This window comes from Gopherus evgoodei, chromosome 6 (assembly GCF_007399415.2).
Source record: "Gopherus evgoodei ecotype Sinaloan lineage chromosome 6, rGopEvg1_v1.p, whole genome shotgun sequence".
Taxonomy (NCBI): domain Eukaryota; kingdom Metazoa; phylum Chordata; order Testudines; family Testudinidae; genus Gopherus; species Gopherus evgoodei.
In genome coordinates, this window is record NC_044327.1 from 91,658,821 (window position 1) to 91,674,643 (window position 15,823).

General features: G+C 42.7%; 1 protein-coding gene across 2 annotated transcripts in view; it reads left to right on the forward strand.

Annotated features, from left to right (window-relative positions):
• JMY (junction mediating and regulatory protein, p53 cofactor) overlaps positions 1-15,823 on the forward strand; it is a 155,300-nt gene that overhangs the window by 19,337 nt on the left and 120,140 nt on the right. For both annotated transcript variants that reach the window (XM_030566549.1, XM_030566550.1), the window contains exon 2: positions 10,918-11,091. In XM_030566549.1, the coding sequence (XP_030422409.1) occupies positions 10,918-11,091 (174 nt within the window). The remainder of the gene's footprint in view (positions 1-10,917; positions 11,092-15,823) is intronic.

Below are 15,823 nucleotides of genomic sequence, written 5' to 3' on the forward strand. Positions count from 1 at the left end.
CCGAATTAACGCAGGGGCTTTAGGGGCTGCAGCTCACGCCCTTGGCTAAGGGGGCCCCTGCAAAAATAAATCCATAATTATATACAATTCAGTGGTCACCAACCTGTTGATCGCTATCTACTGGTCAATCCTGGAGCCTCTGCCAGTTGATCGTGATCTCCGGACTGCTAAAAGTCCAGCGGCGCAGCAGGTCTCAGGCAGGCTCCTGCATGCAGTGGCTCCATGCTGCTCCCGGAAGCGGCTGGCTGCTGGCACGTCTCTGAAAGCTGTTCTGAGGTAAGAAGTAGGCTATTCTGAATTAACTTAACTATATTCTACATATTTTAAGACTGAAATGTAACTACAGAACAGTTTTATGTTAATTAAAAGTCAAGTATATAATTAATAGCCTTGATGCCATAATTATGATCATTTTGTTTTAAATTAGGAAAAAGACTTGTATACGGGGCCCCCCAAAGTCTAATAACCCCACGCTCACAGGAGAGTTGATCGGGCCCTGAAAGGCATGGGTGTTGATAGCAAGATCCCCATCTCCAAATCTGGTGAGGTTTATACAGTAAGACTTTTTTGACCATCCCTGCTACTCGATTCCTAAATGCAATAGTTAATGGCCAGAATAGGGGACCATGTGTGTGAGGAAGGCAAAAATAGTTTATCAGTAATCTTGATTCCATATAATTGAAGACTACTATTCTGGCGAAACCTATTCTGTACTAGTTGTGCATGCAGCAAAGAATCCTGTGGCACCTTATAGACTAACAGACGTTTTGGAGCATGAGCTTTCGTGGGTGAATACCCACTTCCTCAGATGCATGTAATGGAAATATCCAGGGGCAGGTATATATATGTGTGCTAGCAAGCAAGCTAGAGATAACGAGGTCAGTTCAATCAGGGAGGATGAGGCCCTGTTCTAGCAGTTGAGGTGTGAAAACCAAGAGAGGAGAAACTGGTTCTGTAATTGGCAAGCCATTCACAGTCTTTGTTCAATCCTGAGCTGATGGTGTCAAATTTGCAGATGAACTGAAGCTCAGCAGTTTCTCTTTGAAGTCTGGTCCTGAAGTTTTTTTGCTGCAGGATGGCCACCTTAAGGTCTGCTATAGTGTGGCCAGGGAGGTTGAAGTGCTCTCCTACAGGTTTTTGTATATTGCCATTTCTAATGTCTGATGTGTGTCCATTTATCCTTTTCCGTAGAGACTGTCCAGTTTGGCCGATGTACATAGCAGAGGGGCATTGCTGGCATATGATGGCGTATATTACATTGGTGGATGTGCAGGTGAATGAACCAGTGATGGTGTGGCTGATCTGGTTAGGTCCTGTCATGGTGTCGCTGGTGTAGATATGTGGGCAGAGTTGGCATCGAGGTTTGTTGCATGGATTGGTTCCTGAGCAAGAGTTATTATGGTGTGGTGTGCAGTTACTGGTGAGAATATGTTTCAGGCTGGCAGGTTGTCTGTGGGCAAGGATTGGCCTGCCACCCAAGGCCTGTGAAAGTGTGGGATCATTGTCCAGGATGTGGCTTCTGTTGTTTTTTGGGGGGCAGAAGAGTGGGTTAATGGGATATCTTTTGGTGGGTGCAGAGAGTGAAGAAATACAAAAAACTTAAACATTAGAACATGCATACAATTTCCAATCAAATTTTAATTGCTGCTAATATTGCCTCTGAGCTTTATGTATCATTGGCTTTGGAAATGATCTTCTGGTACTTGTATGTTCAGTAGTCCTGCTGATCTATAAGGACTTGGCAACAAAAGGAGAGAGATCTTTGAAGCTACCACTGTTTGGAGAAAAGGGCAGGAGTATTTAGCAGTTGCTTTAGTGAGAGTAGTGAACTCCTGCTTTATAAATTACAATGACAGATAAAGCTTGGCAGTAGCTAAATATGCCTCTGTAATTAAAAAAAAGTTTAAAATAACCTCAGGGATTCTTCCTTCTTGAGAGAGACATCCAAAATGACAGGCAGGATTATGAAGCTTCTGAGGACCTTGCATTCGCTCATATGGCACCACAATACTCTTGAAGTGTTTGTGTTTTCAATAACAAGCATATATGAAACCATAAGTGACATAAAGAGGTGTGTTTGTAACACTTTAGCATCTTAAATAAAACATCTAAATCTATGTGGTTATGAAGATAATATTCAATACAGAGTAAAACAAAGGAGCAACACTAAAGGCCCTGATCCAATATTCATGGAAAGCCTCCTGCTCGTTTCAGTGATTTTGGATCAGGCCCAAGATAAAGAACAGCACATACATGTTTGCACAGACCTCTGTAATTCAGTGCAGTGCTTTTAAAGCTGTAGTGGCAAAGCATTTGATTATTTCCATCCTTAATTTTAAAAAATCTGCTATATTTTCAAATGCATGGACTGTTCAGTTGAAGACTTGGGTTTTTGTACCAGCCAGACCCTATCTGCATAATAGTTACCCAAGCTGTAGATTCATTTATTTGTGAACAATGTAACATCTGTAAAAAGTTATCTATTGAATACTGCATTTATTTTTAGGAGTCAACATCCCTCAGGCCTGTAAATTCAGAGGTTACTCTTCCCCTTGCCTCTCATTTCTCAGTTAAAACAAATTTATGAATGATTGCAAATTTTATACTGAAGTTAGGCTATTCACACACTGCAGTAAATTGGCAGCTAAAGTAACACTGAGAATTAATTAAAGATATGAGGGGGAAAATATATCAACTTTATGTTAACCCTCTTACAACTGTGCACTTTTTATGCACTAAGTTTATTTTGGCAGTCACCTAACTCTTCCAAGGCCTACATCTTATAGAAAAGTACTTAACCAATTTTCATGTGAGTATATAGTGTTTCTTCTTGATAGTGCCTGTGGGAAACTTTCAACATGTACAGTGAAACTGTCTGGTATACTGTTTTCTATTGGGATTTAGAGGATCTAATTTGCCTCATACTATAAGTGAATTCTGACATTAAACAGAGACTGTATATGGAATTGAAGATAAGGTTTAGTCCTTCTTTGAATGGTTATCTACACATATTCAATTCTTGGTGTGCATGCACTTCATACACATGAGATTGTATTCTTTTTGGTCTGCAGTGTCCATTAAGCAGCTTGCACCCTAAATGCCTTATGTCCCTCTGCCTGCTTCACCTTCTGTAGTCTAGGGCAATCTTCCCTTAGGGTACGTCTATACTACAGGATTATTCCGATTTTACGTAAACTGGTTTTGTAAAACAGATTGTATAAAGTCGAGTGCACGCGGCCACACTAACCGCATTAATTCGACGGTGTGCGTCCATGGTCCGAGGCTAGCGTTGATTTCTGGAGTGTTGCACTGTGGGTAGCTATTCCGTAGCTATCCCATAGTTCCCGCAGTCTCCCCTGCCCCTTGGTATTCTGGGTTGAGATCCCAGTGCCTGATGGGGCAAAAATCATTGTCACGAGTGGTTCTGGGTAAATGTTGTCACTCATTCCTTCCTCCAGGAAAGCAATGGCAGACAATCATTTCGCGCCCTTTTTCCCTGGATTGCCCTGGCAGATGCCATAGCACGGCAACCATGGAGCCCGTTCAGCTTTTTTTTACTGTCACCTTATGTCTACTGGATGCTGCTGACAGAGGCGATACTGCAGCGCTACACAGCAGCATTCATTTGCCTTTGCATGACAGCAGAGACGGTTATCAGTTGTTCTGTACCGTCTGCTGCTGTCATGGGTGCTCCTGGCTGAGGTCGGCTGGGGGTGCAAAGACAAAAATGGGAAGACTCCCCGAGTCAATCCCTCCTTTATAGTATTTAAAAATAGTCAGTCCTGCCTAGAATATGGGGCAAGTGTACTAGAGAACCAGTGTATCAGAGAGCACAGCCACTCCGTGTCAGATCCTGCAGAAATGATGAGCTGCATGCCATTCTAGGGGGTGCCCCTGCAACAACCCCACCCATTGCTTCCCTCCTCCCCAAACCTTCCTGGGCTACTGTGGCAGTGTCCCCCCCCCCCATTTGTGTGATGAAGTAATAATGTAGGAATAAGAAACAGTGACTTGTTAGTGAGATAAAATGAGGGGGAGGCAGCCTCCAGCTGCTATGATAGCCCAGGCAGTACAGAATCTTTTATTTAGACATGAAGGGGCGGGGGGGGTGCGCTGATGGAGCTCAGCCCCCAGTTGCTATGATGATGACGGTTACCAGTTGTTCTGTACCATGTGCTGGGAATGACTGGGAATCATTCCTATTTTTCCCCAGGCCCCCCCGGCTGGCCTCACCTGAGGCCAGCCAGGAACACTCACAGGCTCATGACCAGGACGGCTATCAGTCCTACTGCACTGTACCGTCTGCCACCAGGGAGGGGAGGGGAGAAGAGAGGATGCTACTGTTTACTGCTGCAGCACCATGTCTACCAGCCGCATGCAGTATACATAGAGTGACACATAAAAAAGTCAAGAAATGATTTTTCCCCCTTTTCTATCAAGGAGGGGGAGAGGTGGTAAATTGGTGAGCTAGACCCTGAACCACCCTGGACAATGTGTTTGACTCTACAGGCATTGGGAGCTCAGCCAAAAATGCAAATGATTTTCAGAGACGGTGGGGACTGTGGGATAGCTGGAGTCCTCAGTACCCCCTCCCTCCCTCCATTAGCATCCATTTGATTCTTTGGCTTTCCGTTATGCATGTCACGCAGCACTGTGCTGTGGACTCTGTATCATAGCCTGGAGATTTATTTCAAATGCTTTGGCATTTCGTCTTCTGTAACAGAGCTCTGATAGAACAGATTTGTCTCCCCATACAGTGATCAGATCCAGTATCTCCCGTACAGACCATGCTGGAGCTATTTTTGGATTTGGGACTGCATCACCACCCGTGCTGATCAGAGCTCAACGCTGGACAAACAGGAAATGAAATTCAAAAGTTCATGGGGCTTTTCCTGTCTACCTGGCCACTGCATCTGAGTTCAGATTGCTGTCCAGAGCGGTCACAGTGGAGCACTGTGGGATACCGCCTGGAGGCCAATACCGTTGATTTGCGGCCACACTAACCCTAATCCGATACGGTAATGCCAATTTTAGCGCTATTCCTCTCGTTGGGGAGAAGGACAGAAACTGATTTAAAGAGCCCTTAGTATCGATATAAAGGGCTTCTTTGTGTGGAGGGGTACAGTGTTAAATCAGTTTAACACTACTAAAATCGGTTTAAACGTGTACTGTAGACCAGGCCTTAGTTCCTTCTTACCACCTGTGCAGAACCCCTGCAGTGTCCACTTTTCTTTCTGAAAACTGCTAGTGTTAGTTGTTAGTTCTCATAGACAATAAAGGTTTTGGGGGAGTGTTGTGTGTGAGTTTATTTTGGTTTAGATAGACTTTTTTGGTTAGGCTAGACATGACACCCTCTGTGATCCCCACATATCCCCTGCAGCTCCTTGCAGGACTGCTACTAACATGACAGAAGCTAAATCTCTAGGATTTAAGACCTATCCCTCATGTGAGGCTTTGCTGGCTAATAACTGGCAGTCCTGATGCCTTCTCTGCTTAGGAGAGGGACATATCCCCAAACAATGTTCCATATGTCACTCCGTGCTTGAGGGACATCTAGCCCCTTTCTGGCGTTTGTAGAGAGGGTTATAGATCAGTCAGTATTCTCACAGGGGTAGTCTAAATTGGGTCTGCAACTATATAAAAACGTGGTCTGAGTTAGCCAAGTCAGATCCATCTATCACACTAGAGCTCATTTGTCTAGAGATCAGGCAGCCTCTGCTGCCTGTTTGAAGAGCGTCCGTAGGGCAGCTATGTGGAGCTTGGTGCACACCTTATAGGGTGTTAGCCTTTGGCAGAGGCTTCCAGATTGGGTGCCTGTTTTGATAAGGCTGACCTGCAGTCATTTTTTAATTAGAACCCCTAGTACTCATCTCCAAGCAGGGAAACAACTGCTGCATAGTCATCGAGTGGAATCCATAGGGACAATCACTTGAAGAAAGAACAGTTGCTTACTTTACAGTACACCCCCACCAACATGTTACAGTTCTGTGGCGATCTGGAAGCCTACTTTCGCCGTTTCCGACTCAAAGAATACTTCCAGGACAACACTGAACAGTGCACTGATACACGGGTGCCCTCCCACCAACAGCACAAGAAAAAGAACTCCACATGGACTCCTCCTGAGGGTTGAAATGACAGCCTGGACCTATACATTGAATGCTTCCGCCGGCGTGCACAGGCAGAAATCGTGGAACAACAACATCGCTTGCCTCACAACCTAAGTCGTGCAGAACGCAATGCCATCCACAGCCTCAGAAACCACCCTGACATTATCATCAGAGAGGCTGATAAAGGAGGTGCCGTTGTCATCATGAACAGGTCTGACTATCAAAAGGAGGCAGCCAGACAACTCTCCAATACCAAATTCTACAGGCCACTTCCCTCAGATCCCACTGAGGAATACACTAAGAAACTACAGCATCTACTCAGGACACTCCCTACACTAACACCAGAAGAAATCAACATACCCCTAGAGCCCCGACCAGGGTTATTCTATCTACTACCCAAGATCCACAAACCCGGAAATCCTGGACGCCCCATCATCTCGGGCATTGGCACTCTCACTGAAGGACTGTCTGGATATATGGACTCTCTACTCAGACCCTATGCCACCAGCACTCCCAGCTATCTCCGCGACACCACTGATTTCCTGAGGAAACTACAATGGATTGGTGACCTCCCAGAAAACACCATCCTAGCCACCATGGATGTAGAGGCTCTCTACACAAACATCCCACACACAGATGGAATACAAGCTGTCAGGAACACTATCCCTGATGATGCCACAGCACAACTGGCTGCTGAGCTCTGTGCCTTTATACTTACACACAACTATTTCAAATTTGATGACAATATATATCTCCAGATCAGTGGCACTGCTATGGGCACCCGCATGGCCCCACAATATGCCAATATCTTCATGGTCGACCCAGAACAACGCTTCCTCAGCTCTCGTCCACTCACACCCCTTCTCTATCTACGCTACATTGATGACATCTTCATCATCTGGACCCATGGGAAGGAGACTCTGGAAAAATTCCACCATGATTTCAACAGCTTCCACCCCACCATCAACCTCAGCCTGGACCAATCTACACGGGAGGTCCACTTTCTTGACACCATGGTGCAAATAAGTGATGGTCACATTAACACCACCCTATATCGAAAACCCACCGACCGCTATGCCTACCTTCATGCCTCCAGCTTCCATCCCGGGCACATCACACGATCCATTGTCTACAGCCAAGCACTGAGGTACAACCGCATCTGCTCTAACCCCTCAGACAGAGACCAACACCTACAAAATCTCCACCAAGCATTCTCAAAACTACAATACCCGCATGAGGAAATAAGGAAAAAGATCAACAGAGCCAGACGTGTACCCAGAAGCCTCCTACTGCAAGACAAACCCAAGAGAGAAACCAACAGGACTCCACTGGCCATCACATACAGCCCCCAGCTAAAACCCCTCCAACGCATCATCAAGGATCTACAACCCATCCTGGACAATGATCCCACACTTTCACAGGCCTTGGGTGGCAGGCCAATCCTTGCCCACAGACAACCTGCCAGCCTGAAACATATTCTCACCAGTAACTACACACCACACCATAATAACTCTAGCTCAGGAACCAATCCATGCAACAAACCTCGATGCCAACTCTGCCCACATATCTACACCAGCGACACCATGACAGGACCTAACCAGATCAGCCACACCATCACTGGTTCATTCACCTGCACATCCACCAATGTAATATACGCCATCATATGCCAGCAATGCCCCTCTGCTATGTACATCGGCCAAACTGGACAGTCTCTACGGAAAAGGATAAATGGACACAAATCAGACATTAGGAATGGCAATATACAAAAACCTGTAGGAGAGCACTTCAACCTCCCTGGCCACACTATAGCAGACCTTAAGGTGGCCATCCTGCAGCAAAAAAACTTCAGGACCAGACTTCAAAGAGAAACTGCTGAGCTTCAGTTCATCTGCAAATTTGACACCATCAGCTCAGGATTGAACAAAGACTGTGAATGGCTTGCCAATTACAGAACCAGTTTCTCCTCTCTTGGTTTTCACACCTCAACTGCTAGAACAGGGCCTCATCCTCCCTGATTGAACTGACCTCGTTATCTCTAGCTTGCTTGCTAGCACACACATATATATACCTGCCCCTGGATATTTCCATTACATGCATCTGAGGAAGTGGGTATTCACCCACGAAAGCTCATGCTCCAAAACGTCTGTTAGTCTATAAGGTGCCACAGGATTCTTTGCTGCTTTTACAGTAACTGTAGTTCTTCAGGATGTGCTATCCACACAGATTCCATGACTACTCTCCTTCCCAGCTTCTAAGAAGTTCTTTTTCTCTGGAATTCTATATTGATGAAGGAACTAAGGGTTGGTTTATTCTGAAGCATCCTTTATGACCTTGAGTAGCTGGTTTTAAGGGGATCTAGGGTGCAGGCGCAGCCCCAACAAACACTGCAAGCCGAAGAGAATCTGATCTCATGCTTGTGGGGTGCATGCGCATTAAGAGTGGAATCCACGTGGACAACACATCTCTAAGAATGACCATTACTGTAAGGTGTGTAACTCTTCTTCACAGATTTTCAAGATACTTTATTTTATGCTATCTTTTTTTCCCCATTTATGGGTTTATACGGTAATATGAACACTCTAACTCTGATTTCATATACAACTATTATATATGTACCCATGCTTTCGGCATTCAAAAAGAAAAGACAACTTTAAAGTACTATAAATTTGAGTCTCAGCCCTTCACTTAGCATTTGTCCACCAAAACTTCCTTCTGCAGAGTTACTGTGTGCTTCCCAGAAATAATCATAAACTACAGTATAGAATAATTAGTAAAAGTTACATCTATGCTATTGAATTCTTGATGTAAGACTGCTTATGATTCTTCCAGAAACAATGAAAGAATTAAAATTAGTCTTATTTCCTTCCTGTGGGATTGACATTTAGAATCTTAAAAAGTGGAGACATTTAAAGTTGTGCCCAGCATAAGTACAAGAAGAAATAAGGCTGTTTTCTTGAGTACTCTAACAGAGGGAAGATTGCTTTGCCAAGACTATGAGAGGGCTTTTTAAAAAAGGGGCAGGCAATAGAAAAGTTGGGGCAAGTTAGAGGTGAAAGAATGACACTGGCAGAACTGAGGAAATGAGTAAAGAATGAGAAGGAATGGAGTTGAGGGAGCAGGTGGCTTTTCTTTAGGGACTACACTGTCAGAAATGTCCATGCTGTTGGAGTTAAGACATCACTTATTGGATCAGAGGTATGGTAACAGTTCCTGCCACAACAACTTGGTTTAAGGTATACTTGGCATACTTCTAGTTTAGGGGTTTCATTTTAAAACTATAAACAAATAACTAGAAGATATGACTTAGTTTAAGGGGAGGTTAAAGTCATTTCAGATGTATGGTTCAGAAAAAAAAGTAATGAGTGATATAAACAGAGTATAAGCTTTTGAGGCAGTAACACAAAAAATGAGCTTTGATTTTTTTAGTGGCTGATAAAAAGACTATTAAGATAATCTGCTTTTTGTGTAGATACTTGGAAACATCTCAGATAAAGGGTAGGGGAGTTTTTTAAAAACATTAGCCTTAGCTAATCAGTAAGTGGCTTTCTAGATCTGGCAAGTGAGTTAAGTTATATGGCCTGACCTGCCAATGCATGTACATAAAATGGTCTCAAAGCAGGCATATGAGATAAAAATTTAATGTAACATATTTGTGAAAGTTTCTCTTTTATCTGACTGACTAGATTATATACAGACAATAATTTAAGAGAAGATTGTACAAGTAGTCACTTTCTTGAGGAAACAGTTTTAGGTTGATTTAAGCCTCAAGTTAAGGACTTGTACAAAGTTTAAAATACATCCACAACTTTTTTTTTAATTCTAATGAAAACTCTTTGAAGACCTTGGATTTTATTTCACCTTCCTCTGCAGCATGGATGTGTAGGTCACTTGCCAGGATTTTCTGTCATTGAGAGGGCCCTTGGGTGTTGTGTATCTTGGTTTCCCTGGTTCTTTGCACATAATAGTCTCATCTCCAGTGGGCAGCAATACTTTGATCTCATTTCAGTTGAGTTTAGTGTGTGCATGCTGGGTGGTGCAAGTGGCCTGTGATATATAGGTGGTTGGACAAGATGAGCTAGTGGTTCCTTCTGGCCTTAAACTCTTAAGACATTGTTTGCTTCATTTGTAACCTAAATAATAAAACGTGCTAAAGCACGTCAACCAGAAATTAAAATAGACTAGAAATATAGTCCACTATCCTGCAGATTGTGCCACACAGGCAAACCATTTCACCTGTGTGGAACTGCAGTGACTTTATTAGGGCTGTTTTTGGGCCCCTGGGGTCCACTTATGTGGAGCAGCTCAAAAAGCCAGGGCTTAGATTGTAAGTCTTTTGTGGTAATGCACTTGTTTTTTCTGTGATGCATCTCTCATCTTTGTGGTATTAAAAAATAACAACTAGAAAAATCAAAACTTGACTTCTCTCTTATTTTGTCTAAATGGAGTAAAATGCAGTAAGTAAATGGCATAACTAGTGAAAAGCAAATCAGACTTTATCCTCCTACCTCCAGTTATGGCTATGTCTCCAGTGCTACTGTGCTTCGGGAAGCTCTTGGAAAGCAGTGATAACTTTAACTCTGGATGTTCAGTAATCAAAGGGCTGTTCAAACTTGACTGGCTTAGTTCCTTGCTTAGTATGGCAAGCTGCACCATGGAACCTTTTCATGTCTAGGTGGATCGGGGCGGGGGAGGAGAGGAGGGGATGGATAGGGTGGGGATTGGCCATTAGCTGCAAGTATCCATCAAATTTTTTAGCAGGAAATTTTGAACACACTTTTTTTGAAGCAATATTTCTCTTATCTTTTTATAGCTGTTGGAAAAACACAAGAATACAGAAAGCATGGTAGAGCTGCTTGAACTGTATCAAATGGAAGATGAAGCCTACAGTAGTCTTGCAGAAGCCACCACAGAACTGTACCAATACCTACTACAGCCCTTCCGAGATATGAGGGAACTTGCAATGCTCAGAAGACAGCAGATCAAGGTACAAACTTTTTATCAAGAGATAAGCCATTATTTCAACTTGTATATAAAATAGCAGTGTAGATTGAAACCAAACCTGTTATACCTGAATGTGGAATTTCATGTTTTAAAATATGTTGTTGCTTGAGAACCTTCTGTCTATATTAAAATATCTGTAGACCAGTACATTTCTAGGCCTCCACTCTTCTCCCCTCCCCGACCCCCAAACATCTCGCAGAGTGACTACATACTTACCAAAGGGTGAGTGCACATCCACACACATTTCTTACCTGTCAAGGTTTTCCTACAAGCACTAAAGAGAGGATGGGGAGGGAAAGACCGATATATTTTTAATTTGGGGGGTGGGGGTGCTAAAGTACTATAGTGAGGAGAATCATAAAAGTACCTAGATAGATAATTTTTTCCCTTGCAACCTTCACTGCAAGCTTTTCAACTAAACAATACTAGTTTCTTCATTTATGCTCACTCAGAATTGTGAGTATATTGAAGAGTAAGCAGTCATTTTCTTAAGCCAGTACCTAAAGCATGCAGTTAGCCATCATTTTGTTTAATTTTATGTGCTTGTGAACATTTTAATTCCACATTCAAGTTCTTATTTAGTACAGTAACTCCTCACTTAAAGTCGTCCCGGTTAACGTTGTTTCGTTGCTGATCAGTTAGAGAACATGCTCATTTAAAGTTGTGCAGTGTTCCTTATAATGTTGTTTGGCAGCTGCCTGCTTTATCCACTGCTTGCAGAAAGAGCAGCCTGTTGGAACTTGGAACCAGAGTGAATCGGCAACCCCTCTATCAGCTCCCTGCTCCCCTAAGTTCCCTGTGCAGCAGCTGCCCAGCAGGCTATCAATTGCTGGCAGTTCAGCTGTCTCTTCCCCCCCCCCCCCACATTGCCGTGTGCTGCTCCTGCCCTCTGCCTTGGAGCTGCTCCTGGGAGCCTCCTGCTTGCGTGGAGAGCAGGGGAGAAAGAAGGGTGCTAATGTGAGGGTATCCCCCTCCCCCGTGTTCCTTACCCCATCTCCATAGAAGGAGGGGGGTGGGAAACAACAGGGCTCAGGACAGAGGGAATTTGCTGGCACCAGCTGCTGTCTGAACTTGTTGATCTACTTAAAGGGACAGTGTACTTAAAGGGGCAGTGCGCATCTCCACTCACTCACATAGTGTATGTCTCTGTCTCTCTGTGCCATGCTGTCTCCCCTCCCTCCATTCTTGCTGACTTATAGAGTGTGAGGCTACATTAACAATGTGTTAACCCTTGAGGGCTCAGCCAATTGCTAGTTCATCATTTAGCAGTAAGGCATTCCCTGGGAAATATCCCATCCTCTTCCACCCTCAGACTCTACCACCTCAACCAAGCTTCACAATCTTCATTGCTGTGTATAGTATTAAATTGTTTAAAACTTCTACTGTGTATGTAATATCTATCTATCTATCTTATCTATCTAATCGACAGAGAGACTTTCTTTTGTTCTTTCTTCTGGCGAAAAAAATGTCCCTGGAACTTAACTCCTCCATTTACGTTAATTCCTATGGGGTAATTGGATTTGCTTAACATTGTTTTCCTTAAAGTAGAATTTTTCAGGAACATAACTACAACGTTAGGTGAGGAGTTACTGTATGTGAAGTTTACTGTCTTATGGCTTACTGTGAGTATTGACTAATGTGTAAAAAAGAAAAACGTGCTTTCTAAAATCTTTGTTACTGTTGAATTATTTAGTGAGATTATTTTGGAAAGTGACACCCCCCGTGTTTGCTAGTGAAAGCACTGGAGTAAGTTGCTAGTTACCCATTCTTTGTTTAATTAGTAGAAACATTGGAATAATAACAGTGTACTTTAAAAACTTGTAATTTGGCCGAACACTAATGGCCTTTTTAAAATTGTTTCTACATCTGTTTTAGCTCTTAAGAAAAAACATTCAATAAGCTAAAGTCATTAAACATTTTTATAGATATATTCTGTTAAACTTTTAGAAAATCTTATATTGTCTTCATGTAGCAATTAATGAGCCAAAAATGATAATCGTGAGACAGGTAATTTCATCGTCACACTTGGTTGGAAATATTCTGCACTTTTGATAAAGTATGAAGAGCCTTTTCTGGCTCTAGACAGGTACTGTAGGTATAGGGGCCAAAATGGAGTCTTTTAGTTGAATCTGTATAGAGAGTATGTTGTCTTGTCTCATTATGATTCCTTCTATACATTTATCAGTAGTACTCGGTGGCTTCAGGTTTTTTGTAAAGGAGGGGAGGTTGGGGGAACGGTTAAAGAGCTTCCAAAAAGAACTTCTTATTTTGACTTATTACTGTGCCTAAAACTAAAATAACTTTCAGGAACTCTAGTAGTCTGAAGACAACTCAGTGAGTTAGTATATAGGTTCTTCTTAAATTACATATTTTCCTTTCCTGTTGGATAAATTTTAAAGAACAGAGAATTCTGGTGCAGAGCTCAGAATACTTATACAGTTAGAGATCATCAACATTATAGTTAATAAAAGCCTCTTTCAGTACAAGATAAATATTCCCCATTTTACTTAACTCTTCAGTGTACAGGAAAAGGTGAACTCTTGTTCTTTTGCTAATCAAGAAGAGAAACACTAATGCTTCATTAAAGGGGAAGCTTTAATTGATGTTTTAACAAAAATCATTGTTAGAAGTGAAATAAAAATTACATACAAAAGGTGATATTTTATTTTATAAACTCCAGAGACTTGGCAGACTGTTTGCAACTACTGGATTGGAGAACTTGAGTGGTACATAGCCGAGTCTAATGAGGTGAATGTATGTATGTTAAAATCTTTTCCTAATTTGGAAAACTTTGAGTATGCAAGTTAGTCAGCTGGACTTGTGACAAAGAAAGATGCCATCTCTTGTTTTATTTTCATGGGTGGAAAGAAAGCAGTACTTGTATCTATGATGACAAATTGTGTTAATCTTAGTAGCTACGGTAGAAGACTTGGTTTATAAATTAAACTTGTTGGCAATAAAGTTGTTTACGCTAACTCTCGCAGCATATTGAGTTCTAGAAGGCTTAGGGTACGTCCACACTACCCGCCGGATCGGCGGGTAGTGATCTATCTATCAGGGATCGATTTATCACGTTTCGTCTAGATGCGATAAATCGATCCCCGCCGCGCTTCCCATCGGCTCCGCAACTCCACCAGGGCCAGAGGTGGAAGCGGAGTCAACGGGGGAGCCGCGGCCATCGATCCTGCTCTGTGAGGATGGCAGGTAAGTCGAAATAAGATACGTCGACTTCAGCTATGCTATTCTCGTAGCTGAAGTTCCGTATCTTACATCGACACCCCACCCCACCAGTGTAGACCAGCCCTTAGAAGTGTAACAAAACTCCACTGGGCTGCTATAGCTTCTTGGAGCTCCTTTTCAGGCTCAGTAGAACACTCAACATCTGAATGCCAGTAGCAGCTGTGGGCACGCAGTACAAGTACTACAACAGTTTGTCTAAAGAAAATGGATGAAAGAGGAAAAATATTAACGTCAGCTTGCATGGAACCCAGCTTCTTCAGTCAAGCATGCCTACAGAATAATTGTAATAAATGTTAGTTTAAAACAATGTAAAAATCATATTTTTATCAGGATATCAAGTGTAACTACAAGTGGTACAGCTAGTGACACTTGCAGTTATGGTTGCCCCACACTGTCCATTAAAAGACCCTGTTTTCAGTTGCTTATAGCTTTATAAATTTAAACTGTTTGGGCTGAACCCTTCAGTGCTGGGTGTTTTGCCTTGAGCTGAACTTTTTTTTTTTAAAAAAAGGTTCAGATAAAACAGTTGAGCTCTTTCAGGGAATGAGACTAGGAAAAAAATGTTTTGCCTTTAATTTTTCAGCTCATGCCCCAGTGCTTTGGAGCAAGGGCTTGACATTTGGCTAGGAGGTTGCCCTGGTGTCAGGGATGTAAAGTTTGCAGTTGCTATGAAAATTTGGTGAAATTTTGAAGCCTTGGGAAAAATCTTAGTTCACACATGCTCAATAGAGACTTATTAGATTTGGGCAGCTAAATGCTTTAGTGATTCCATCTGCACTAATAATGCTCTGTCCCTTCACGGCACCTATCTGCAATTGCCGGTACATGTAACGTCTCCACAATGTGACTGAGCATGGTCCATCCCAGGTCTGTAGAGACTGAGCAGAATTTTTCTTACAATTGCTTGTTCCAGTTTCTGTGGCACAAGGCATAAAAACTGAGCAGGCATATTCTTTCCTGTGATTTCAATGCATTCCCTGTTAGTGCCCAGGCAAGAGGCACTAGAAAAATGTATTGCTTTAGCTATACCAGTATAGTTAGAGCAGTACAACCCTGCCTAGGGTGCACACAGTTATGCTGGTGTAAAACTTAGTTGGTAAAGCTAGTCCCATTAGTGAAGGGGAATAGCATGAGTGAGACTCTTAGTCTCTAGACTCCTAGTCTCTATGATAATACAAATAATAGCTATACTGGTATAAATCACCCCCATATATACATTCACTTAGTGACTTTTACTGGTAATAATTTAGCCCTCTAAGGAATAGTTACCCTGGTAAATTTTTATGCATATACAGGGTCTGAGAGAGGTGGGGAGAGTGTAGGATGCAGGGTGTGGTAGAGCGGGGGCGGTTAGGAGTAGGATCTGAGCAGAGTAATAGGTAGAAGATGGATGGGAGGGAAAGGAGGGAAGAGAACATGAGTATGGGCTGGGGATGAGAAACGAGAGGCAGGAGACAAGGAAGGATAGGAATGGG